The sequence below is a fragment of the Neophocaena asiaeorientalis genome, unplaced genomic scaffold, assembly GCF_003031525.2.
Source record: "Neophocaena asiaeorientalis asiaeorientalis breed wild unplaced genomic scaffold, Neophocaena_asiaeorientalis_V1.1 scaffold1605, whole genome shotgun sequence".
Lineage (NCBI taxonomy): Eukaryota > Metazoa > Chordata > Mammalia > Artiodactyla > Phocoenidae > Neophocaena > Neophocaena asiaeorientalis.
This window is the reverse complement of record NW_020175227.1, coordinates 167,445-194,530: the sequence shown is the minus strand read 5'-3', so window position 1 is coordinate 194,530 and position 27,086 is coordinate 167,445. Positions and strand designations below refer to the sequence as shown.

Here is a 27,086-nt window from a genome sequence, read left to right as displayed (position 1 = left end):
ATTAAAATAAATAAAAGAATTCCATCAATAATCAAAAACAAGGAGACCATGCCAGGCTCCCAGAAAAAAAAAAAAGTTTCAACTCAGAGAGTGAGCCTTGGCAAAGTGAAAGAACACTTCTTGCTCTAAGAAAATCAGCCAGAAGGGTAGGCACACATGCAGAGAAACCTGAGGTAAGTACAGAGGAAGGAAACCGAGGAAGCTCACAATGCGTGGTTTCAATCATCTTGGGAAAGTAATTTGCAGAATGCAAGGAGGCCACCAGAGCAACGAGAAGCTCATTTATTCATTCAGTAAATATTTATCGAGCACTCCCTCTGAGCTGGGGTGCAGCAAGGAACAAGACAAGCAGGTCTCTGCTCTTAGGGAGTTTACATTCTTGTGCGTGTGTGTGAGGCTACGGGGATTAAAGAGGCAATAAACTAATAAACACACACAAAAAACCAGACACACCTCACGCAGAGGATCAAATCAGGATGGAACTGTAAAACAGAGAACCTCATGCCTGCTTTAGTAGGAAGCTCGGGAGAAGCATCTCCGAGGAGGCAATGTTTTAGCTGCAATCCAAATGACCAGAGGGAACCAGCAATGACAAAATCTGGAGAGAGAGCAATAGAGGCAGAGCGAACAGCTGCCGCCACTGGCTCTAAGGCGGGAAAGAGCGTTGTTTATCCAGGAATATAAAATAGCTGCAGGAGGCAGGCAAGGAGGAAAATGGTTCCAGATGACATCAAAGACCTCACAATCTCAGATCAAGACTTTGGATTTTATTCTAAGTAGAAGAGAAAGCCATCAAAGGGTTTAAACAGGAAAGTCGAACTATCAGATTTTTTTTTTTTTTGCGGTACGCAGGCCTCTCACTGTCGTGGCCTCCCGTTGCGGAGCACAGGCTCTGGACGCACAGGCTCAGCGGCCATGGCTCACGGGCCCAGCCGCTCCGCGGCATGTGGGATCTTCCCGGACCGGGACACGAACCCATGTCCCCTGCATCGGCAGGCGGACTCTCAACCACCGCACCACCAGGGAAGCCCGAACTATCAGATTTTTATTTAAAAAGGATCACTTGGGTTTCTTTATGGGACTGGTCTAATCTAGCTCCTATGTGAAGTAAGCAATTCGGGGAGAGTGTAGAAGACCTTCCTGAACACGCAGCTGTAGGGAAGTCAACGGAAGATGAGTAAGAGGACTGGCCTGGGAAGCAGCGGACGCTCAGCTGGAGTCACATACCAGGAACGGTGTGAATGCAATGAACACAGTGGGAAACTCGTGCTGGGACACTGCACCCCCAGGGGAGAAAAAGGAAACAGTGGGAGCTCACTCAGGCTGTACAGAAACAAAGCAGAAATCATGAAAAATTATTCCCGCATCTACAAACTCCTAAGGGGCCAAAAAGAAACCAGGCTGTCCCATTTCAGGGCTCCAAAGAACTAAGTAAGGGAGTTGATGTCAAGGCTTAAAATAAAGCCTATGTCTCCTGCCACCACAGTAATTCAACACCAAAGAGCTTTCCCGAAAAACCTACAAAACCTCAGAGAGGGCAAAACAATCAGGACACCTCAAATTCCTAATTAAGTGCAGCTTAAGCATACAAGAAACACTTGTGAGCGCTATACATTTTACCATAACACCCCAGAAGCTTCCACCCTGTGTATCAGCTGCCTATCTTTTGACCTTTCATACTGGAGTGTCTACGGTGTCTTGCAGAAAAAGAAAACAGCAAAGAGACTTTGTAGGTCGCAACAGAACTGGACTGAGAATACTATCTCTGATGGACACCCTATCCTGCAGTTTCTCCACGGATAAATGCGTGCGGCACACAGCGCCTCGTCTAAAACCGATGATAATGAAAGACGGCACGACCGAAGCACGCATACCGGAGCCGCACCACACTTCAGCCAGGTGGCAATCGCTCTCGCCAGGTTCTTTGCAAAGATCCACCACGTCTCTGCAGATGGTTTCCGGAGTAACTGGGACTTCCGTGAAGTGCTGCTCGTTGTTGCTGAGGTACACGGTAAGAAACATCTGGAAACAAAAGGAGAAACACAACAGTTATCAGTACTGTCTACACTGGTGCTGGTCACTTTTTACCCACCTCGGATTCCTTTCCCCAGATGGTCTCAGTTGAAGTGCAAATGCACAACAGGACCTTCTGGCTGTTCCCTGGCCTGAGGAAGGGAGGGACCTGGAGCTCGGCCGATGGACACCGGCCCCCCTCTCCTGGCAGCGCCTGCAGAGCCCTTGGGGATCCCCGGAGCACAGGCAAATCAGTGCACACAAAAGGTCGTATTAAATTTTCTACTGGGAATTCCCTGGCAGTCAAGTGGTTAAGACTACCTGCTTCCAATGCAGGGGACATGGGTTCAATGCCTGGTCAGGGATCCCACATGCCCTGTGGTACGGCCAAAAAAAAGTCTTCCTCTGACATTTTATTCATGTTATTTGTTTACCAAATACTTATGTAGTTCTTAGTATGATGTGCCAGACCCATACTACAAATAGATCTTCTTATCAGTCCTGTGAAGATGATCGGGGATGATGATCTCTCACACACACACACACACACACACACACACACACACACATTTATGCAAAGCCTCTTTTGGGGAAGATACACAAGAACAAAACGTGTTGCTTCTGAGGGTGGGGATGTCTTTTCTTATAAAAAGAAAAGATGCAGGGCTTCCCTGGTGGCGCAGTGGTTGAGAGTCCACCTGCCGATGCAGGGGATAGGGGCTCGTGCCCCGGTCCAGGAAGATCCCACATGCCGCGGAGCGGCTGGGCCCGTGAGCCATGGCCGCTGAGCCTGCGCGTCCGGAGCCTGTGCTTCGCAACGGGAGAGGCCACAACAGTGAGAGGCCCACGTACTGCAAAAATAAATAAATAAATAAAAAAGAAAAGATGCAGTATCTACTTTTACTGGGAGAAAGACTGCTATTGAGTTTTATTTATTTATTGTGGGGTCTTCGTTGCTGTGTGCGGGCTTTCACTAGTTGCAGTGAGCAGGGGCTACTCTGTTGTGGTGCACGGGCTTCTCATTGTCGTGGCTTCTCTTGTTGTGGAGCACAAGCTCTCAGTGCGCGGGCTCCAGTAGTTGTGGCACGTGGGCTCAGCAGTTGTGCCTTGCAGGCTCTAGAGCTCAGGCTCAGTAGTTGTGGCGCACGGGCTTAGTTGCTCCACGGCACGTGCGATCTTCCCGGGCCAGGGCTTAAACCATGTCCCCTGCATTGGCAGGTGGATTGTTAACCAGTGTGCCACCAGGGAAGCCCAATACTGCATCTTAAAGACACTGCAACTAAAGAATTCAAGTTTTAAAAAAATAAATAAAAATGCACGACAATTAAAAAAAGGAATACAAGTTTTCATACCTATTAAATAACCAAAAATAACCCACACAAGAAAACCGTTGTTAACTCCCAGTACTGAAGAAACTGAATGAATCAACAAACAAATTGATGGCGGCAATGCAAGTCAGCACACTCCCACAGCTCACTCACTCAGTGAGGACCTATGCCAGGAAGACTACTGTGTATCAGGATAAAACAAAACAATAAACAAAAACACCAGACAACTTGAAAGCGTAATCCCACCGTGAGAATTTATCCTGTGAAAATAACTCTAATCAAAGAGAATACAAAGCCTGTGAAACGTGAACTTGATGGGCCGTTATACATTCTGTAAAAATAATTAATGAGACTATGCCAAACACTGGGGGAAATTGGGGTTTTAAGGCTCTAACAAAGCAGAATGAGTAGGATCTGCCCTGTGACCACACTGACACAAGGACATCATACGACAGCTGTAGCACCTGCCAACAGTCAGCTACACAGCTTCCCATCCAGCTTAAACCTCGCTGCCCATTACCCCCGAGGTGAGACAGATGCATTATTAAGGGGGGAAGGAGGGGGAAGGCAGTGCCTCATGGAAACTATGACGGAAACTGGCTAAAACAGCAGACTGGGTGCCTCAAGGATCCGGTCCAAGTAAGGGGAGAAGATGACATGCGTAAGAGAAGACGGCCCACTAGGTCAGCAGGCTCAGCCCCCGGGGGCTTCCCACCTCCTCCCTGCACTAAAACCATGAGTTCTTAAGGTAAGCCAAGTCTCCACTTCCTGCAACCAAAACTCTTTAACTCACATAAACATGTGTAGCATAGAAAGTAACCCCCAAAACTAGAAAACATGAGAAGCGTACCCATTACAGCTAGAGGGTAACCCAGAAAAAAAAGAGTTTAAGTGGATAATGTTGAAACAGTAAAATATATAAAACCAAAACTAGAATTTGCCAGGATGAGCTCAGAAGCTTTCACGCTAACTGTTATCAGGTTCTTCACATTCTGATCAACTGTGCTACATAAAGATAGATACATAGTTCTAGGCCTCAACTTAGTCAACACTTTCAAACTGTTACACAAAATGAACACAGGTTTCCACCCTGCTGCTGCTCTGGATACATATACAGTGCATTTAACGAGAGAGATAAATAATTTACACTTCAGTATTAAACTGTATTCCTCCTCAATATTCCCTACCCACACCAATACTCTCTTTGAAGTTCAACACTTCAAACATAGTAACTGTTTTCTTCGTAAATATGAGACCTAGGGCTTTCCCAAAAAAAAAAAAAAAAAAAAAAAGAAATTCCCAAAAAAAAAAATATGAGACCTAGAGGCATTCATTAAATGACAGAAATAGTTAGTATACAGTATATATACGAAACATACTGTATCAACAAATAAAAGGCTATTACGTAAGACAACAGCACCTTATTCAAACAATCCTCCCACTAAGGACCAAAAATTAAAAATCTGGATGAAGGTGTTTAAATTTAAGAGCATTGAAAGCTAATGAGGGGGGACTTCCCTGGTGGCGCAGTGATAAGAATCCACCTGCCAATGCAGGGGACACGGGTGCGAGCCCCGGTCCGGGAAGATCCCACATGCCGCAGAGCAACTAAGCCCGTGTGCCACAACCACTGAGCCTCCGCTCTAGAGCCCGCGAGCCACAACTACTGACCCCACGTGCCACAACTACTGAAGCCCGTGTGCCTAGAGCCCGTGCTCCGCAACAAGAAGCCACCGCAATGAGAAGCCCGCACACTGCAATGAAGAGTAGGCCCCGCTCGCAGCAACCAGAGAAAAGCCCGTGCGCAGCAACGAAGACCCAATGCAACCAAAAATAAATAAATTAAATAAATAAATTTTTTTAAAAAAGCTTATGGAGAGGCTTTATCTGGGTTCAGTCTCCAGGCTGCGTCCCTGGGCAGCTTCGAGCTCGGGGGAAGGCAGGTGGGGCGCACATTCCAAGGACAGGAAAGTGAGTGCACGGCCTCCAAGCCGGGGTCCAGCTTGCAGGTCAAACCTGTGGTCACGCCTTCTTAATGACCTTCCCCAACAAATGTTCTTCCCTGTGTGCCAGCACCGCCTGCCCCCTCATCTCCGCAGGTCTTTTTACTCCAACACTGCCTTCCCAGAGAGGCCTTCCCTGGCCATCCTGCCTAAAATCCCACCACCGTGCTCACACGTGCGCACACACGTGTGTCTCCACTGTCTCTCCTTGGCACAGTGACCATCATACCAAATATTATATTTATTTCACTTGCTTTTAATATCTGTCTTCCCTGCTAGAACATAAGCTCCACGAAGTCCAGGGCTTTTTCTGTTCCATACAATATCCTCGGCCCCTTGATCTGTGCCTGGTCTGTGACAAGCACACAGTAAGTATGTGTTTATGAATGAATACGTCCAGTAGCTGTTACTGCACTTGACAGATTCACCTGATTTATTTTCAGAGTAAGTGTTCCCTCGGGTATTGACAGATGGTAGAGCAGATAGTATACAGCACAGCTACACGCACTGACAGAAATTAGTTTCCTCTCCTCATTTCTTCAAGCTTACATCATGCTACGTCCTCCTACTTCTGTTTCAACATTCTTTTCATTCATGAAAGATATATAGGCCGTCTATTTTTGGTTTTTTTCTTTTTGCCACACCGCCCAGCTTGTGGGATTTTAGTTCCCCAACCAGGGATCAAACATGGGGTCTCGGCAGTGAGAGCACTGAGCCCTAACCACTGGACCACCAGGGAATTCCCTATAGGCCATCTATTTTATGGTTTAAGTTCTAATGTAGAAATCATCTTCACTAAATAGTTATTATAGCACACAGCACAAAATTCAAGAGAGAGAGACAGCACGCTGTGTGGAGAGGACTCAGCCAGCCCAGAGGAATAAATACCCCAACCTGGCTCCCTTCTTCTTATATCATCCATCCTACCACTCCCCACTGGACAAACCCAACTAGAAGCCGGACAGCAAGGCAGGCCATTCATGTGGTTTATAGAAGTCAACCTCCTGGGGCATAAAGCAGGGTAGAGACAGGCCATGCTCAAACTCAATCACTTCAACCTCTATGTGGTTAGAGAGGGTCCTTGAGCCACAATCGAAACAGAATGAGAACACACGATATAGGAAAAGAATATCCCAAGCAGAGGGAATAGCAGATGTAAAGGCCCTGAGGAGGAATCAAGTTTGTCACATTTGTGGAAGAGGAAGGTCACTGTAGAGAGAGCAAGAGGAAAGGATTATAGGAGATCAATTCAAAGAGGGCAGATGATGCAAGACCTTAGAGGCCACTGGTCCTCAAGATGTGGTGCGGAGAGAGGGTCTTTAACTATGGATGGCTAGGTCCCACCTTCAGAGTTTCTGATTCAGTAGATCCAGGATGGGGACTGAGATGCTGCATTTCTCATGAGCTGCCCCGTGATGCTGATACCTGCTGCCCTGGAAACCACAAGCTGAGAACCACTGTTCAAAGGCCAGAGCAAGAAATTTGGATTTTAATCTAAGAGACCATTGGAGGCAAATCATTAGAGACAAAAAGTAGATTAGTGGTTGCCAGGGCTGGGGGAGTGACTGCTCAGAGGTACAGGGCTTCTTTTTGGGGTGATGAGAATGTTCTGGAATTAGTGGTGATGGTTGTACCATCTTGTAAACACACTAAAAACCACTGAATCGGATACTTCAGAATGGTGGTACGTAAATCATATCTCAATTTTTTAAAAAAAAGAAGTCACTGGAGGATTCTGAATTGCATCAGCAGGCGGACTCTCAACCACTGAACCACCAGGGAAGCCCTAAAATTGATTTTTTAAGGAATCAATAATGAAATTAGTAAGATAAACATAAAGTATCATTTTTATTCCCTGGGCCCTTGCTGTGAGATATGTAATAAGGCAAATAAATATCTGTCTGACAATGCTTTTCTAGGGTTACCATACTGCCTTAACTTTAGACGGGGACTAAAAATAAACAATCAAGAAATATATCTTAAATGTCCATTAGAATGGAATATTATTCAGCCATAAAAGGAATGAAGTACTGATGCATACTACACATAGATGAACCTTGGGAACGTTATGCTAAGTGACAGAAGCCAGACACAAAAAGAAACATCCAGAAAATTCAAATCCATAGGGACAAAAAGTAGATTAATGTTTAGCAGCGGCTGGGGGGCAGGCAGAATAGGGAGTGACTCTGGAGGATGGAGTTTCTCTCCGGGGTGATAAAAATGTTCTGGAATTAGTGGTGATAACCTTGTGAATATACTAAAAAAAAAACCCTACTGAATTATATACTCTTTAGGGTGAATTTTATGGTATGTGAATTATATCACAATTAAAAATGCCTACTACATACTTACTATGTGAGAAATATAAAAATCTCTTAAAAGAAATAAAATTTACTCATGAAAAGATTAGAGAACAATTTAGTACCAAATTTCATGAGTGAGGCTGTAGGTAAAATGGAAATTCAGAAAAGAGAAAGATGAATGTGATCTGAGGTAAACTGAGGTTTCAACAAAGAGGCATAAATTAATGGAAAGCATTAAGAAATAATAGAAAAATAATAATCTATAGTAACCTTACTTCCAAAATTCCATCTTTTCCTGACGCTTCAGACTTTTTTTAAAAAAATCACTCTGGCTACTATATGAATAGACTACAGGGGGACAGGCACGGAAGACCAATTAAGAGGAAATGTGGCACAGACTGCAGGGAACAGCAAAGGTAGTGAAAAATGGCTGGATTGGGGTTATATTTTGAAGCAGAGCCAGCAAGACTTGCTTAATGGACAGAACACGGGATGTGAGTGTAGAGAGAAATTAGAGTGAACGTGGATTTGGTGTCTAAGCAACCGAGTTAGGAGCAGTGTGACTTACTGAGATGAGGAAGGTGGAACGGGCTGGGGAAGGGCCCACAAGTCAGGGGTCTCGTCCAGAAGTCCTACAGAGAACAAGGATCCAGCAAAGGACTGGGAAAGATCCATCCACAAAAAAACCAGAAAGAAACCCAAAGGAGTATGGAGTACCAGAGACCAAGTAAAGACAGTGTTTCAGATGAAGCTTAGAGATCTCAGAAACGAGGGCTGAGGACCGGTCCCCAGGCTCGGCAAGATGGAGGCTGCTGGGCGCCTTGAACAGCGCTGTCTGAGGAATGAGATTGAAGGCCTGGTTGAGACAGGCTGAGAACCTGAGGGAAGGATGCAGAGACTCAGAACAGAAAGACGGAAAAAACGGAGCCACAGATGGAAGGAGACAGAGTGAAAGGGGTGCTTTGTTTCTTCTTTATTTCAACATGGAGTTTTTACAGGACGCTTTAATGGATGGAATGATCCAGTCAAGAGGAAATGATGTTGGTGATGCTGAATCTGTATCTCTAGCCACTGCCTGCTCCCTAGGCTGCCCAGCGGTGATCTGTGTCCGGAGAACCCACAGACACTTCATGCTAGGCTTGGCCAAAGCAGTCCCGTTCTCACTTATTTTCTTTGTTGTAGTGATTTTACTTTTAAGTTACAAAGATAGTTTACCTTTATTTTGAAGATTTCTTAATTGGACACCACAGCGTGGTGACAGCGATATAGCTGGAAGAGGTGTCTTTGAGCCATGACAGTGTGACAGCTCATATGCAGTGTCTTCCCATCCACACCAGAGAAGGGGTGGGGGAGAGGGACCACCCACCGGGCCCAGCTGCTCCTGATGGCCATAATACCTATAATTGCTACACTTCCCCCTAGAAGATTCTGATTAGAACACAAAGCATCACACCACTTGAAATCAACCTTTAAAACTCACTTCACCCATCTTTAAATTTATAGACTTTAAGTATGTCCCCACGTTATAAAGGTTAAATATCACTTGCATTTATATATCACTTATAATTTAAAATCTTTTCATTATAATCTGCCCACAATTATGGGCTTTACTGATAATATATAACTATTTCAAATTTTATAGAGAAAGTGAAACGGGCATTTTCTCAATAAGTATCAATTCTCTTCTTAACTTTACTTGGAAAAGGAACAAAAAAGAAAAAAGATGGGGTTGTCAAGTGGCAGGGTCGGGGGATGGATGGACTGGAAGTTTGGGGTTAGTAGATGCAAAGTATTACACTTAGAGTGGATAAACAACAAGGTCCTACTGTATAGCACAGGGGACTATATCCAATCTCCTGGGATAAACCATAATAGAAAAGAATATTTTAAAAAATAAAAGAAGAAGGTAAAGAAAAAAGAGAAGAGGGTCAAAACAGAGGGCTGGTTAAACTAATCTATCATGTTAACGTGAGAAAAAGTAGGCACACATGCTCTTTATATTGCTACTTTCCTTTCATCTTTGTTTCATAAGGGTACTGTGCTACAAAAGATAAAAGAATTCTTCAAAATGTAATTTAATTACCTAAAAAATGTGTCCCCTGCATCAGCAGGCGGACTCTCAACCACTGCGCCACTAGGGAAGCCCCAGATTTTTTAAAACACCATATTCTCAAGAAAATAGAGGTGACTTCCTTAGCTTCCTTCCCATATGGAAGCAAGGAAAATGGAGTTCCCTAGAGTTAAATCCCCTGGGAGGCTGCCGTGAGAATTCCGGTTATTCTCACTGACTCACAAATGTGTTCCTGGGAACTTGTGACGTAAATTAACTTCATCATAAACAGTGCAGCAATAATCAGATCAAAAAACAACACATGAGCCTTTACAGCTGCACCTGCAGCTACGAGGACAATAAATAGCTGGGGCATCTGAAAATGCTCATGACGTCTAGCTTGGATGGAACAGAGGAGATGGCTTTTCTTCCCTTAAAAGCTGGTCAGCCCTTCTCAGTGACATACAGACATCAACCGTTAACTTCTTTCCAACTTGTAAATCAAGAACTTCATTTTTTTATAGTATGAGCCACAAAGAGAATAGATTACCCAACAAACAACAAGAGTCAAATCTAGAGTATACTTAAGGGCAGAGGCTATAACAGACAGATCACATAGGGCAAAACAAATGGTAAAACTTGGGGGTGGGAGGATAAATTAAATTAAAACAACAAGGCATCACTTACAACTATTAATTAGTCTTCTGTTAAAAGATAAGATCTAACAGAGATGAGGTTGTGAGAAAGTGATTCATTCAAAGACATAATGATGGTACTAAAAATTGTTAAAAATCCCGTTTAGAAAGTAAAATGAATCATGTATCAAAAACCATAAATTTATGTATACCTCATGAATTATCCCTAGAGAAATAAATAAAATGAAGAAAAACTCTAAATGCCTGAAGATTTTCACTACGGTGCTCGATCAATAAACAGCAAGATAGAAAACTAAATATCCCGTAAGTTAAGCAAGGAAAAGTAAGCTAAAATACAACTGCTGGAAGGACTATGACCCAGCTACCAACTACTGTAAGTATAGTGTTAGAAAAATGGTAAGATAAAGTTATAAAACAGTAATATTAAGTGGTAGATTGTAACCATTTAAAACTTAGCACAGGGGACTATATCCAATCTCCTGGGATAAACCATAATAGAAAAGAATATTTTAAAAAATAAAAGAAGAAGGTAAAGAAAAAAGAGAAGAGGGTCAAAACAGAGGGCTGGTTAAACTAATCTATCATGTTAACGTGAGAAAAAGTAGGCACACATGCTCTTTATATTGCTACTTTCCTTTCATCTTTGTTTCATAAGGGTACTGTGCTACAAAAGATAAAAGAATTCTTCAAAATGTAATTTAATTACCTAAAAAATAAAACAAAATCAAGATGAAGCTGTTTTTATTTCATTTTGATGAAGCAGTTTTATCAGCATGTTGAAAACTTACTAAAGAAAGAAATTTTAGCTATTCTATCAACTAAGTCCTTCTGAAAACAACTGTGGCCAAGAATTCATGATCTTTAATGATAAAAAATAAAACTGCTAAATCTTAGAAGTTTTCAGCATCTGATACCAAAACATTTTAGAAGGAAAAAGCACAAAGAGCAAAACTTTCAAAAATGTGTCAGTTATGTATTGTTTTATTACAAAACAGTATTCACCATCTTACTATACAAATGGAAGAATATATGTGTATACATACATGTAATACATGCAAAAAAAAAAAAGGCCTGGAATTAAATTCACCAAATTAACAGTAGTTATGCCTTGGTGATAAGATTAAGAAATAAATTTGGGGGAGCTTATCTATGCTTAAGTTTTCTAGAATGATTAAACATCACTTGGATAATAAAATTGATTTTTTTTTTTCTCGCAACGAAGAGTAGCCCCCGCTCACCGCAACTAGAGAAAGCCCACGCGCAGCAACAAAGACCAAACGCAGCCAAAAATAAATTTTAAAAAAAGTCTAAAACATATGGACACAGGAAGTGACTTGTATGGAATACGTAAGTGAAATCCGTGTATTAGGAGATAGGGTATAGATGTCACTTTAAATTTGGTAAATCTCAATGTTAATATATTTTTACAGTAATTTACAATTTAAAAGTACACATAACACAATACAAACTGTGATAAAACAATGTGAAAATATTTCAGTAGAAACAGTAAATGTGGTTCGATTCTTAAAGTGATCAATCTGAAGAGAAAGAAGATTTAGGGAAAGATCAAACACTACGTTAAGCTGGGCCAGGCCACACCTCCCCACACGCTGTGCACGGTAATTCACACCCGGCATGTCTGAAGGAAGGTTCGCCTTTCCTTCCAAAGTGATCCAAAGTCACAATTTCCACTTAAAAAGAATAGATCAAAGATTTTTTTTTTTTTTTTTTTTTTGCGGTACGCGGGCCTCTCACTGTTGTGGCCTCTCCCGTCGCGGAGCACAGGCTCCGGACGCACAGGCTCAGCGGCCATGGCTCACGGGCCCAGCCGCTCCGCGGCATGTGGGATCTTCCCGGACCGGGGCACGAACCCGCGTCCCCTGCATCGGCAGGCGGACTCTCAACCACTGCGCCACCAGGGAAGCCCCAAAGATTTATTTTTAAGAGTTCCATTTTTACAGGACATGTATTCACTGTAACTGTAATGTTATGCTATTAACACAAGAATGACTCATTTCAAAGAGGGATTATTTCAGATTAAAATTTGGAAGACTTTTCCAAGAGGAAATTAAAAAAAAAAAAAAAAACTGGCCGGTGCATTTACAAGAAATGTACTTGTGTCAGAGGCCAAAGTTTATTCCTTTGATTGAAAAAACCATGTGAAGTTCCACAGAAAGAAAAAAAGAAATAAGATTTAAGACGTTCCCTGTCAGAGAAAGGAAATTAAGCTTTGCAATAACACCTTCAGAGCTTTGATTTACAAAAACTCAAATTGCTTAGGTTTACCTAAGAGGGAAAAAAAAAAAAAAATGTAAGAGGAGAAAAAAATTGTCCTTTAGAGAAAAATGAACAATCTGTAAAAAGAGTGACATAAATCCTCCCCAATCTTACAACTCACAGGAAACTCACCACAGGGACAGCCAGGTAATAATGCTCGTAGTGAGATTAAAGTCAAGATGGGTTTTGTATTTAATAATTCCTCTGTGGAGAAAGAATGTAATGAATGAAGGAAGCCCCCAGACTTCCTTCTAGAAGAGGATGCTGCCACTAGGCTTCCTATAACTGGTCAAGAAAAACAACCTCTCTTAACACTCATACATACAGAAAGGGGATTTGATTAAGACATAGCAACAACCAAAGCTTCTTTCAATCTCTCAAACGCACAGAGCCATTCAGCCCAACTACGGCTTACAACCCTGGAAGGGGGTTAGAAATGAGATGCAGAGAGTTCCGATCTTCCGGGGTTTTCAGCGTCCTGCCCCTCGGAGTTCCGGCTGTCTGCTCCCGTGGTCGCTCTGCTGGCAGGGAGCGTGCACCGAAACACTCGGTGGCTCACTTGGCTCCCTATCTTGGACACACTCCACCCTAGAGGTGGGCTGGGCTGCCGGCCTTCTGTAGGAAGTGTGCTGTCCCGTTACCCCAGTTATCCCAGCCTGGTCGGCCCTTCCGCCTCTCCCCCCATCTCAGTGGGCAACCCAACAGAGGTCTCTGTGGAGCCTCCCTCAGGAGCAGCGGGGACACTACAGCTTTGAGTCCTTTCCCTCAGAGAGATGCTCTCCAGCCTCCCTGATGATCAGTCCAACCTTATTACAGTTATCTGATGATCACTGCTTACAGAGGCCTATTATGACTTCTGAGCCGTCTCTCCTGCCTAGAGTTTACTCTCGAGGCCATTAAACTGCTTTATTAAATCTTCATCAATTACCATGAGTTACATCTACTAATGTTGTATTAAAGATCAATGACATTTAAACCTACTTCTACACTAAATGTACCACTCATACACCACATGTACTGCCTTTTTAGCATGGAATATTTTAAACATCAGTCCATCAGTTTCTATGAGATATCTGAGTTACATAAAAAAAAATTATAAAATCATATTCAATGGATTTTTTTTTTTACATCATAAGCTATTTCTTTGGTCACAATAGCAAGTGAGTAGAATCTAGAAATCAATGACACATTCGTCTCAATACCAATTTGAACAGTACTGTTAAAAAAGTTCATCACAGGGCTTCCCTGGTAGCGCAGTGGTTGAGAGTCCACCTGCCGATGCAGGGGATACGGGTTCGTGCCCCGATCTGGGAAGATCCCACATGCCGCGGAGCGGCTGGGCCCGTGAGCCACGGCCGCTGAGCCTGCGCGTCTGGAGCCTGTGCTCCGCAACGGGAGCGGCCGCAACAGTGAGAGGCCCACGTACCGCAAAAAAAATAAATAAATAAAATGTTCATCACATATGGGATATCCTAGCCATTCATTCAGTGTTACCTAGAGTACCCAATCATTTTCTGAGATAATTACCATTCTGGGGAAAATGACACAGCACATATGAAGTGGTTACTTTCATTGCGGGAAAAATTCATTACATACTAAAAACTAGCTGGTCTTAGGTATGTGATTACATAAGCACTTCATCTACGTCAACAGAACAGTCACCTCCCCTGAGACTGAGTCCTATCCCATCAACGTCAGTCACTGTGAAGAAGTTCCTCCTTCAGTTTCCTCTCAATCCCAACTCCATAAATCCTCCCCAATCTTACAACTCACAGGAAACTCAATATCTTTCATCCACTCATCCATTAGGATTTACTGAGAACCAGTGTCACACTGGGAACAGTGATGGGAAAGCCTGCACTCTTTGGGGCGGGAAGAAGAGACTGATGATAGACAAGTGAGCATATGGTGTCTAAGGTGACGTGACAGAAAGTGATGCAGGTGATGAGAGGAGGCAGCCAATCATGGCTGGGGGAGGCATCTGGTGAGCGGCAGCTGAACTGAGGCTGAAGGAGCCGGCCACTCGACACATCCGGGGACGACATTCCATGCAACGGCCCTGAGACGGGGACGGGCTTGGCCTGTTGCACGACCACAAAGAAGGCCAGCGTATCAGGAATACAGGCATGTGTGGACGAGGGCAGAGAGGCGAACAGCTGATGCAGGACCTTGTAGGTCAAGAATAAGGGATGCGGGCTGAAGAATGAGGGAGAAAAGTCACTAGAGTAGTTCTCAAGGTGTGGTCCCCAGACCAACAGTATCAGCATCACCTGGGAACTTGTCAGAAATAGAAAGTCTCGGCCCCTGCCTAGACCTCCTGACTCAGAAAACCTTGGGGTGGGGCTCAGCAATCCCACTGAAGTTTGAGAACCACTGCATTAGGGGGTTATAAGCAGGGACATAACATGAAGCTAAGTTTCTGGGTAACGTGTTGTAAATAAAGTAAAGCATTAGTTGTTTCACCAACAGATAACAGCAGTGCGTCTTAATCTGTACAGTGTATATTAACTATTATAACGCCGATGGTTAACCCAGTGACAATGTCAAAACATCACAGACTTTTATACCTGTAACTTACATAATACGGAACATCAATTATACTTCAATTTTAAAAATCAGATTCATATACAATGCTATTTGTCTTTGCATATTTTGAATTTCAAGGAATTTCTGGTCAATTTCAAGAAATACTATCAACTAAAAGAAAGCCCGCGCACAGCAACAAGGACCCAATGCACCAAAACTAAATAAATAAATTTGTTTAAAAAAAAGAAAGAAATACTAAGACCCAAAACGCATTTTAAATTATCTGCCCCACAGTTAGGGCCTCAAATCACCAAATGAGAAATCTAGAAAACCCACTCTTTTCCTCACTTCCCTCCCTAGCATAGCTCACGTTTCCTCCACCCTATTCTTAGTGTCAAAGTCATCCTTATCCTTCTCGAATAATTCCAAGCCATAAAACTGCCTCCAACCCGGTCCCTCCCACACATACACACCTCCAGCCAGAAGTAAACTTTCTCTTTGCTTCTCATACAACCACTCACACCACAGTTGTTTGGATCCCTGTCTTTTCTGTCTCACTGATATATAAATTCCTTTGGGACAGGGGTTTTGGTCCTTAAATGCTTCCTCCTCCCAGTTTTTCTCCTCCCCCCGCAAAATACTACACATAGCAAATCAGTAAAACGTGTTTGTTCAACTGAACCGATAACACTGTGGTTCGAAGACTCAAAGTTCCCCAGAAGATGGGAACGTGAACAGGAGACGGACATGAAGAGAGCATGTTCACGTCATCAGGCACGAGAAGCGTTTACACGCGAACACGTGGTATAACTTCAAACAGAGCTTTCTCAGAGCCAGACAGTGTCTCAAGTGAAGAAAACAAAGCATTCTGCTAACTTTGGGAAAACCTAAGAAATCTTGTCTCTCCTTTTCAACTATGCCTGAAGCCTGATTTAGACAGATTTCAAATTCCACCGAAGCTTTAGGCTACTCTGCTTTAAATGTCTGTCATAGACAAACAACAAAGTAAAAGAACTAAAAACATATATTCAACTAGTTCATTCTCCATCTCACCATCTCAACCATTCTGTAAGCTTAACGTTGGTTACTATGCTTTCTCCAAAACTGAGTACTGCTGTTTTGTAGGCATGTGTCTTGTTTTACATAAAGATACTGTTACAGACCTCATTCTATCTTTTGTTTTTATTCACTAAGCACCGTATTTTTTAATAGTTTTCATTGGAGTATAGTTGATTTGCAACGTTGTGTTAGTTTCTGCTGTACTGTAAAGAGAATCAATTATATATACACATATATCCACTTCTTTTTTTTTAATTTATTTATTTTTGGCTGTGTTGGGTCTTCACTGCTGTGCGTGGGCTTTCTCTAGTTGCGGCGAGCGGGGGCTACTCTTTGTTGCAGTGCGTGGGCTTCTCGTTGCGGTGGCTTCTCATTACGGAGCACGCGCTCTAGGCACGCGGACTTCGGTAGTTGTGGCACGTGGCTCAGTAGTTGTGGCTCACGGGCTCCAGAGCACAGGCTCAGTAGCTGTGGTGCACGGGCTTAGCTGCTCTGCAGCGTGTGGGATCTTCCCGGACCAGGGATTGAACCCATGTCCCCTGCATTGGCAGGGGGATTCTCAACCACTGTGCCACCAGGGAAGCCCTATAGCCAACTCTGTTTTAGATTCTTTTCCCATATAGGTCATTACAGAGTATTGAGTAGAGTTCCCTGTAAGCAGTGTATTTTTAAGATCCATCCATGATGCCATGAGTACAACCAACCCACTGCTTCTACTTCTTTCCTTTCTACCTCGCACTTTGCTATGGAAGTGGTCCTCCATTTTCAAAGATTTCATCTCTGGGAAAGCTTAAAACCCAACTATAGACACAAATTTAAATAGGCAAGAACTACCCTCACCAAAGAAAATCAAAAATAATAATATTCATCACCCAAACAACATTTATTAAATGCCCACAGTGTGTCAAACACTGTGCTCTGCGTTAGAAACACAAAGACGAGAGGACCGGCCACACACTCAAGCAGCACACAGAGCAACACAGGGGCACAGCATACATGTGACAACGGGAGAACTTCCTGGTGGAGGTTCAGATGACGTGCAGTGAGAACAGGGAAAAAAAGCACTCCTTTCAAGGAGTACTACTGAACCGAAAACTGCAGGATGAGTAAGACAAGCAGGAAGAGGGCCATCCAGGCAGAAAAACATCACACGTAAAGGCGTGAGGAAACCTAGCATGCTATCCTCACTGCAATCCTGGAACTGCTGAAACAGGAAGGTGGGAGGACAAACAGAAGAGACAGGTCACTTTTCAACCGGTGAGCCGCAGCTGCGCCGTAGAAACCTACAACGTACAAAACTTGTGTTACACACACAGGGGATTATGGCAAAGTCAGATGGCGCAGAGCAGGTGGTGGACGGCAATATACAAGAAGGTGCAACTTACCGTGAGCGAAAGGAAAACGGATCAGGCCCCACAAACGGTCCTAATGCAGGGTCCCTGGGAGCACGTGCAAGGTGGTGAGCAGATCTTCCAGAACTGCCCCTCGATCCCGAAGGAAGGCCGGCTGAGCAGTGAGGAGGTAGCTGCTCTTCCATTCAGCACAAAGCAAACACACTATTTACTCCACCTCCACGGTGGGTGCTGGGTTTGAAGTGCTGACTTGTTCTGCGTTTTGAGTCTTTCAATCACTTCCACTGCCCACTGAGAGGCAAAATATTCTGGAAGTCTATCTTGACACAAAAAGGCCGAAATCGAAATCTACTGGGCTAGACAATAAAGAAACTTTGTATCTAGCTAAGGAGGTTATATCATAGTCTGTAAGTAATACAAGTCAGTCTGGAAGAATTCTGGAGGGGGAAGAGACAGACTGCTGTTTCAGAAAGACCACCACGGGGTCTTCCCTGGTGGCGCAGTGGTCAGGAATCCGCCTGCCAAGGCAGGGGACACGGGTTCGAGCCCTAGTCCGGGAAGATCCCACATGCTGCGGAGCAACTAAGCCCGTGCGCCACAACTACTGAGCCTGCGCTCTAGAGCCCACGAGCCACAACTACTGAAGCCCGCGAGCCACAATTACTGAGCCCGCATGCCACAACTACTGCAGCCCATGCGCCTAGAGCCCGTGCTACACAAAAAGAGAAGCCACCACAATGAGAAGCCCGCGCACGGCAAGGAAGAGTAGCCCCCGCTCGCCACAACTAGAGAAAGCCCGCGTGCAGCAACAAAGACCCAACGCAGCCAAAAATAAATCAATTGATTAATTTAAAAAACGAAAGAAAGACCACCACGAAGTAGTGTAAGAAAGACCACCACGAAGAAGAGTACAGATGGATTGAAGGCATGAAGAACAGTAAAGGTAAGAAGATAAATAAGGAGAGGATCACCCCAGTCCAGGCAGGTGAGGGGTGATGCAGAAGAGGAGCACCGGGGAATAGAGAGGAGGGGTCCGTGACAGTGATGAAACCATTATGGGAGAAAACAGAAGAACGGAAGGAAAGCAGGATAACGCCCAGGTCTCCCGACCACTGAAAGCAGCAAGCAAAACCTACCAGAGAAAGGATCCTATCTACTTTTAAAATAAAAGTGTTATACAAAATAGCCCCCCCCCACTCCACCACAGTGGTTGAGAGTCCACCTGCCAATGCAGGGGACACGGGTTCGTGCCCCAGTCCAGGAAGATCCCACATGCTGCAGAGCGGCTGGGCCCGTGAGCCATGGCCGCTGAGCCTGCACGTCCGGAGCCTGTGCTCTGCAACGGGAGAGGCCACAGCAGTGAGAGGCCCGCGTACTGCAAAAAAAAAAATAGCCCCCCCTTTCCAGGAGATCAATAAATTACCGAAAAACGACCTACACATCACAAACCAGCTATCAGTTAGCAACCAGATACTGTTGGGGCGCAGAAAAACACTGGCACGAGGAGACCCTTTCTAGAATTCAAGTCACCTCTGACTTGAATTTCCTAGATCGCTGGCTGCTTTGTATTTGTCAATAAAATGAAGATTATCACAGCGCTTAAAAAAAAAAAAAAAAAAAAAAAAGGAGGTCAAGGAACTTGTAGGTGAAAGTATCAGAAGCTTCCAAGGTGGTGTGGTCACATGGTCAAAGGCACAGTTGTTGTAAAACACTTGCAGGGTTATGGCTTCTGTAAGAAACCTGATGTGCCCCTCTCCGTTTAAAGAACCACGGGGACAGAAGGCGGCTTTCTCTCAAGCTCTGCAGAGCTCTCTAATGATATAAAAAGTCTGTTTTCTCTTTAGTCCCATAGGAGGAGCTTGTGGACATGTTACCCTCCCCATCCCTGTCCTGGACTTAATCCCAACCCTGGGCAGGTGTTACTGTTTCTTCTCTCACCCTTGAAGCTTCTGACCGCCTAAAGCAAGTCACACACTGTGTGGACTGAGCTCACATCCAGTTCACACTAACAGCTGGGCCCTCGGTGTGATAACGCTTTTATCCATCTTAGGTGGTTTTCTGTAGTCTTCCTATGACGTGGGTTATCAGTCTCTCGCGCCATGATCCATTCTCACACAGCAACGGAGGGATCTTTTCTAACCTCTCAGATTATGTCACTTTTACTGCTTAAAACTCTTCCAGTGGCTGCCACATCCCCTCCCCTGCCACCTAAAATCTTCGCCCCAGCCCAGGAAAGCCTACACGCTGCACCTCTCCACCTCCGCTCCTGCCACCCGCCCCCCAGCCTGCTAATCTCCAGCCTCGCCATCCCCATTGCTTCCTCCGGGCCTTTACACCAACCCCTGGGAATTCTGCCTACTTGATATGCCCCTCCCTCAAATCTTCACAAGACCAGCCCCTTCTTGTCATTCAGGTCTCAGCCGAAATGTCACTTCCCTGACCATCCAATCTAAAGCAGCCATCCCAGTCACGTGATGCTATTTAAATCCTACATACCTCTCATGTTTTGTTTTTTTACTTTCCATAGCCGCCCCCCTCTAAGCCCCACACTAAACTTCTTGAAAGGTAAGCTCCCTGAAAACTCTCTTCTTCTTTCCTGTGTCCATGGCACTTAGAACAGTGGCTGGAATACAGCGGATGTTCACTAAAAATACCTGTTGAACAGATGTTGTCTCCAAAAGGCCATCCAAAAACAAGCAGCAGGTTCATGAGGAAGAATGAAGAGCGATGATTTAACGTGATGTCGTTTGACATCAGTCCCTAGTTTACTTCCGATAAATTCATCTGGCTAAACTGAATCACTATTCCTCACTATACAGACAACCCTGGGGCAGCAAGGGGAGATGCTGTCACTCTGCCCCCGCCCGGAGATCCCACCAGCAGTGGGCATTCCTTCAAGTCACTGCTGTCCCTCTCAAGCCGCTGGAAATGACTGCACAATGACGATGGCAATCTCTCAGCGGACGCCACGCTTTCTTGCCCTGCACGGCTCCCAACATGCCTACTTTACTCTGCCCTTTCTTTCCTACCTCATCACCTTCACACCCTGTTTAAAGATACCGTCAAAGAAAGATCATCCAACACCCCTCCTACAAAAGGTAAACATTAAAAAGAAGAGAAAAAAAAAAAGGTAATCATTACACCCCTTCTCTTTCCCTGCTGACGTGGAAGAACTAAGATCTCTATGGAAGTATTAGGCGTAGAGAAAACTAATAGTCACTGAGATGTTTACCCTGCACAAGGTGAGGTCAGCTCCACATCAGTCGAAACTCGGTAAGAAACATTTACCAATCTTCTCATCCAGTTTGGATTTAAATATGGGAAGATACCTCTGTTTTCCTTTTTCTACGTCAAAAATAATTATAGTTATGCTCTGAAAAGCAATATTTGAAGTTATCATTAGCCAAAAGAACATCATGACTACTGTCCTGCCCAGTATATAAAAACATTCTAGAGGGACTTCCCTGGTGGTCCAGTGGTTAGGATGCCGCGCTTCCACTGCAGGGGGCATGGGTTCAATCCCTGGTCGGGGAAACTAAGATCCCACATGCCATGCGGCTCAGCCAAAACAAAACAAAACAAAACAAAAAACCATTCTAGAACATTTCTTCACAGGTAGACCTCGTTTTCATTTCATTTCTGCCAAGTGACCTGCAGTAAATTACCGAAACCCTTTGAGCTTGAAATTCCTTATCTGTTGTATGAGAAGGGGGTAGCCTCGCTTCACAGGGTCATAAGGAGATTATCTGGGATGAGCAGCCTAACCTCGGGGCAGGTGTTGGGCATACAGGGGTTCCAGGAGAAGCTCCCTCTCCATCCTGGGTGGGAAATGAGAGCACAGGGCTTTCACCCATGCTGGTTTACAGAGAAATTGTTCATCCCACTGTGGAAGACCAATACACTGCCTTGACCATTTTTTATTTTTACCACTAGCAGTTTCAACTGGTGTTCTACAATAGTTTACTTTCCTAAACTTGCACCTTAGGGATTTCTGGTAGATGTTTCAAATTTAAATAAATAGTACTAAGTTATAAATGTTTCTAGAAAAACCACTGAAATATGCATTTCAAAAGGGAAAGTTCAGTATTTACTGGCCCCATGAACATTTTCAATGAAAATCTGGTTCCACTAACCAAATAAATCATTTGTTTTTTGGATAAATTTTATGTAGAAAAGAGCTAAAAATGGCCACAGTGGCTGAGTCTGCGAAGCTACTTTTCTTGCACATGATCTAACTATGTTGAGAATTTGCATTTCTTCGATAAGATAGTTTTCTTTTGATAAGACAGTATGCACAACGTTTTAAGAATCCTCCTTAATGCTCAGTGCTCCTAAAGGATCTCCTTAATGACTAAGACTTCTTGGCTCTCCCCAACAAGATGAAAAATTTTACTGTCTCACCTACCACTCCAGCGTAAGTATACCTCTCACATGGTCTGTCATCTCTGTGTGCTTTTCTCAATGACATCTGATTAAGGAAAATATTCTGTTCAGTACCTAGCACATCGTCAAACAAAAACGTGTTTAAATAATGTTGGACTTGACTACATGGCATGAGCTGAAAAGAACACCCTGGATTCCTGAATTCTTATATCCCATTCTTCATATTCTTTGTGATACTTGTTAGTAGAGAAGGGTGGTGAGAGGTTTACAATACATGACGGCAAATCATACCAACATGTATTGGTACGCAGTTACCCTATTTGAGCTGGAGAGAGGCTGGACCTCACATGCGCTGCAAGAATGGCTCAGTGTTAAGTTAGCTTTAGAAAGACTTTTTAAGGAGTCTCACACACTACGGTAGATTACCAAGAGATAAAGGTCTACAGTATTCCTTAAAAGCTCCAGAAAAGAGAGGTTTTGTTTTCTTGTTTTTACTGTCGGCTGCTGGGGGGCAGGGGACGTGAAGAGGGAGAGAAAACAGTTCTTCCTAGAAGCGGTGTATTAATAAATGACCCTCCGTGTCCCTCCCAGATAAAGAAGTTCTAAGTTAATTTTTTAAATATAAGCAGGTACACGTTTGTGCTACGTTTCTTTATAAAGTCTAAATCTGGTTTCTCTGAAACAGGTAAAAATACAGAAATTATTAAATGCTTTTCAGCTTTTAATTAGTGTAGTAGAAGTCACAAGGCAACAAATTTCACTACAGCACATGAAATGTGAGATACTTTGCACATTTTTTAAAATAGATGATTTGTTTAACAGCCTTTGAGAATTACAATTCTATAGAGAACCTACCTTAAACTTTCTTCTGGAATAAAACCTAAACTAACTCACTACATTACTACTCAACAACAAAAAGAAATTTTTTTCAGGACATGGTATAATCATAATAATACAATGTTCCAATGCTATATAACTTGAAAGGTTTGTAATTTCAAAACACAATTTCAGTTTGGGAAAATATGTGCAAATAAAACCAGCACTTCGCTTCCCTGGTGGCGCAGTGGTTGAGAATCCGCCTGCCGATGCAGGGGACGTGGGTTCGTACCCCGGTCCGGGAAGATCCCACATGCCGCGGAGCGGCTGGGCCCGTGAGCCATGGCCGCTGAGTCTGCGCGTCCGGAGCCTGTGCTCCGCAACGGGAGAGGCCACAACAGTGAGAGGCCCGTGTACCGCAAAAAAATAAAAAATAGTAGGGGCAAAACCAGCACTTCTACATGAAACTAATACAAGTATTTCAGCAGAAGTTAAGCTCTTGGACTGTACATCTAACGAAGCTGCACCTAGTTGCCTTTAGAAATATATAAATCCGACTGACCAGGTATCAAACTTCTAAAGGAGCTACTACAATATCCCATTTTTTTGGTCCCAGACTCCCCAGACTAGAAGCTCAAATAATCAGATATTATTTCACAGCATCATGGGATAACTAGAAATAATCATGATACCTCTGAAGCACCAAAAGATAAGAAGCCATAAACCTAAAAATAAATCATGATTAGTTCAATTGAGCTCTTTAAAATAAGCTATTATTTTCTCGAAAATATTATCCGTATTAGGGCTACATGATAAAATTTGTTTAGGCAGAACACTAAATTAAATAATCAGAAAAACCATTCTCCAAGTCATTAGGGATAAACAGGCCATCACTATTTCATTTAAACTATTAATGTAAATGTGAAGCTGCAATATGGGATTCAAATGTAAAATTATCCTTTGTGCCACTTCGTCAAACTGACTGCGCTGTAAATACACTCAGTGGCCACCAGGCACATGTGACTGTTTCGATGTAATTAAAATTAAATATATTTTTTTAAAAAATTCAATTCCTTGGTCCCACTAGTCCCATTTCAAGTGCAGTGGCTGCAGGTGTCTGGTGGCTACCACACTGGACAGCACAGATACAGTTCATTTCCATCACAGCTAGATATAAATGCCAAATATATGACATCAACCACTGAGACAGGCAAATTCAAGTTCTCTGGCCTTCCACGTGGCACTGCAGAATACTGTGTGTGGTTTTGTGTGTAGATTTTGTTACTTTACGTTTCAGCAGCAAGTACAAACAAAAATTTTTATAAAACTATATCTAAAAAGAACAGTGAATGCTTTTAGAGTTAGCTGAGCTCCTTCATAAAAATATTCTTCTTTGAATGCAACACTTCACAAAATGAAAGTAATGAAAAAAAGATATCTGATATAATTGAGAAATTTTGCTTTTAATGATGATTTCCCTTTATTTGATAAGTAAATACAATATGAGAGTGGCTCACTAAAAAGCCATGCTGTCAAACTGCAAACGACGCTTTCTTTAATGAAGAAAAAAATAAGGTGTCAAGTATGAAAGAAGAATCAGTTTCTCCTCACCAAGTTGTGGAAATATCACAGAACCAGACATACTAACTATGGCAGGTATCTGAAAATGAGTGTAATTATTACCCCCTTTTCTGCAATAACCTATCATTACCTCTATTGTGATTCTCAGCGCTTGTCTACTTATTTTTAGTTAGCCTGCTAAAATGCATCATCCCCTTCTGGTTTGGGGGTCCAAGTATCACTTCATGTCCCACATGGAAGAAAATCACTTGATTCTCTAACGTTTGGTGAGAAAACACATGAACACAATTTATTTGCACATTTTTAATATAATGCAGCCTAAATATCAACAGCAAATTATTTTTAGCATGCCTTTAAGAGCAATCAAAAAAATGTACTCTTAATGCCACAGAACTATACACTTAAAAACGGTTAAAATGGTCATTTTTATGTTACGTACATTTTACCCCAACAAGAAAGTATATCAAGGCAACTATCTACTTCCTGAGACTATCCATTTTTCCATATTAAGCATAATGCTCTTCCTGATAAATTAGAATTTTTCAAAGTAATAAATTCAAAACCTCACTTGGTGGAATAAAAATCCATATTAAAAGCTAAAGAGAAGAATATATTTAAGAAAACAGTCTTATTTTCAAGTACCCCAAACGTTACAGGATAAAGACACATATAACATGAGGTTACTAAGTGAAAATTTGTTTCATATTTTTGTATGTCGCAAGTATTAGAATCTCCAGTTTAACCAATATTGCAAATTCAGGAGTTCTTATCTAGCAACTATTCTAAGCGAGGCAATGAGGCACCAACTGCTTCATAAACAGTAACTCTAATCCTCCCAACCACCCTAAGAGCTACTATCATCCCCATTTTGCAGATGGTGAAACTGAGGAACAAATCAGTAAAAAAGAAAACGGTACAGTCACAAAGGTAGGAGCTGAGCAAATACTGCGCTTGCCATCACACCACAAGTCTCATTAAGAGTCTACTGACATTAGGAAAGGCAATCAGAAGAACCATGCTGCTAAATTAAATATAGTCTAAAGAGCTACATAAATTTTTATAGATTGTGATGATCTGGTATGCAGTTGGGAGAAATAAAACTTTCATAAGCATTAAGAAAGCCCAAAGAATACCTTCCTTCTTCAAGGAAGAAATCATATTGCAACAACGCACACTTGTTGTCTTGCTCCTATTTTTAAGAAGAATTCACAGACAACTTGCAAAAGTTATTTTAAGGCAAAGAAATGTAAATCCAAGGAATAAAAAATTTTAACAGCAAAATCCCTCACCCTTATCCAATGTCCGTATTTTAATATTGGGCATTCACATCACAAACCTAACTTCATAACCAGGTATTAAACTAAAATAGGATGCATAATGCTATTAACACTTTCAAATTCCCTGAATCCTGTCAGGGCAAACTATCCCAAACCATCTAAACTCAATTATCAAATCCGATAAATTAAGTGTGTCCAGTTCGTGAAAGTTGAGGGACGCCCTCCTTAACAAGCTAGGGGGCCTGGGGACAGAATATTATATTCTTCATCTGTGACTGCATATAAACAAAATTTGTCGCCACTCATTCCACAGATTGTATAAAAGTAAAAGAAAAGTTGTTTCTTTAACAAATGAAGCCATAAGAAAACATCGGATGACTGCAAGATGATCCCGCTTCAGTGGGAGAGGTTTAAGTACAACTTCCTCGAGGAAACAATACTACTGAAGTCTGCATAAGCCATTTGCAAGCCTCCAGGTTCTGCGACCGTTGAAGGAAAGGGGCATTTCAAATGTCTCAAACCAGCTGTTCACCTGTGTCCTGGTGGCCACGTCAAAAGCCTACAGAGCCTATAAACAACTCCCTAATCTTCTCAGAGGTCTCGCTAAACAAGTTGTGGGAAACAGCAGGAACCAGGCAAATGCGTTTACTGCGACCAAAACCTTTGAGGTTGCATTTATTAAAACCAGTTTCCAGAGAGAGATAGAGTGGTTTGGCTGCCGTCACAGCTATCAAGATCGAAATTCAACTAAAAATAAAGCAAGAGTTCTCTTTTCAGTAGGTATATTTCACTCCAACTTAAAGTTGTTTGTTTAAAGACAAAGCAAATAACAAGATTCCCGGTTCCCTTGTTCTTGACCTTCAAGAACTGCAAAAAGTCAGGACCCAACCAGAGAGAAAAAGAAAAGTTCGAGTGGCTGCCTCACCGACTCTGGAGCAGTTGCTGGAACCCCTCCCCGCGGTGAGGGTCTCCCCGCTCCGGCAAGCAGGAGCTTGGGGTGGAGAGCCCCGAGGATGGAGCCGCAGCAGCTCTCCCGAGGTTTGCAACGCAAAGACCACCCGCGACGCGGACTCAGGCCCCCGGGCTCCTCTCGGGACCTGCACGAAGGCGCGCACCAGACCCCCGCCCGCGACCCCGCACACTTCCGACCCCGGCCCCGGCCCCCACCCGCCAGCCCGCTTACCGGCATCATTTTGGACCCGAACCGCATCGAAGCGGATAGCCAAACCGCGGCTCGGAGCCGAGTGGAGGCGCCCAGGGGGTCGCGCGGTGCGGGGGTGGGGAGCGCAGAGGGAGGCCGCCCGGGAGGCGGCGGACCTGTTGCAAAGCGACGGCGGGTGGTGGGGCGGCGTGCGGGTCCGCAGAGTTCTCCCCGCGCTCTGGGGCGCCACCAAGCCCCGGGCCCACCTCCGACCGGGCCCCCGGACGCGGCTTTGTCTACTCAGCGCTCGCGACGGCCCGG

At 43.5% G+C, this 27,086-nt stretch overlaps 1 protein-coding gene across 1 annotated transcript in view; it reads right to left on the bottom strand.

Annotated features, from left to right (window-relative positions):
• The window catches only part of LOC112413460 (apoptosis-stimulating of p53 protein 2-like), a gene marked incomplete at its 3' end in the record, with an annotated part of 34,774 nt that extends 7,694 nt beyond the window's left edge, over positions 1-27,080 (bottom strand). The window contains exons 1-2 of the mRNA XM_024765409.1: positions 26,808-27,080; positions 1,875-2,022 (exon numbers count right to left, since the gene is read on the bottom strand). Coding sequence (XP_024621177.1) covers positions 1,875-2,022; positions 26,808-26,834 — 175 coding nt within the window. The remainder of the gene's footprint in view (positions 1-1,874; positions 2,023-26,807) is intronic.
• Positions 27,081-27,086: the final 6 nt, after the last annotated feature.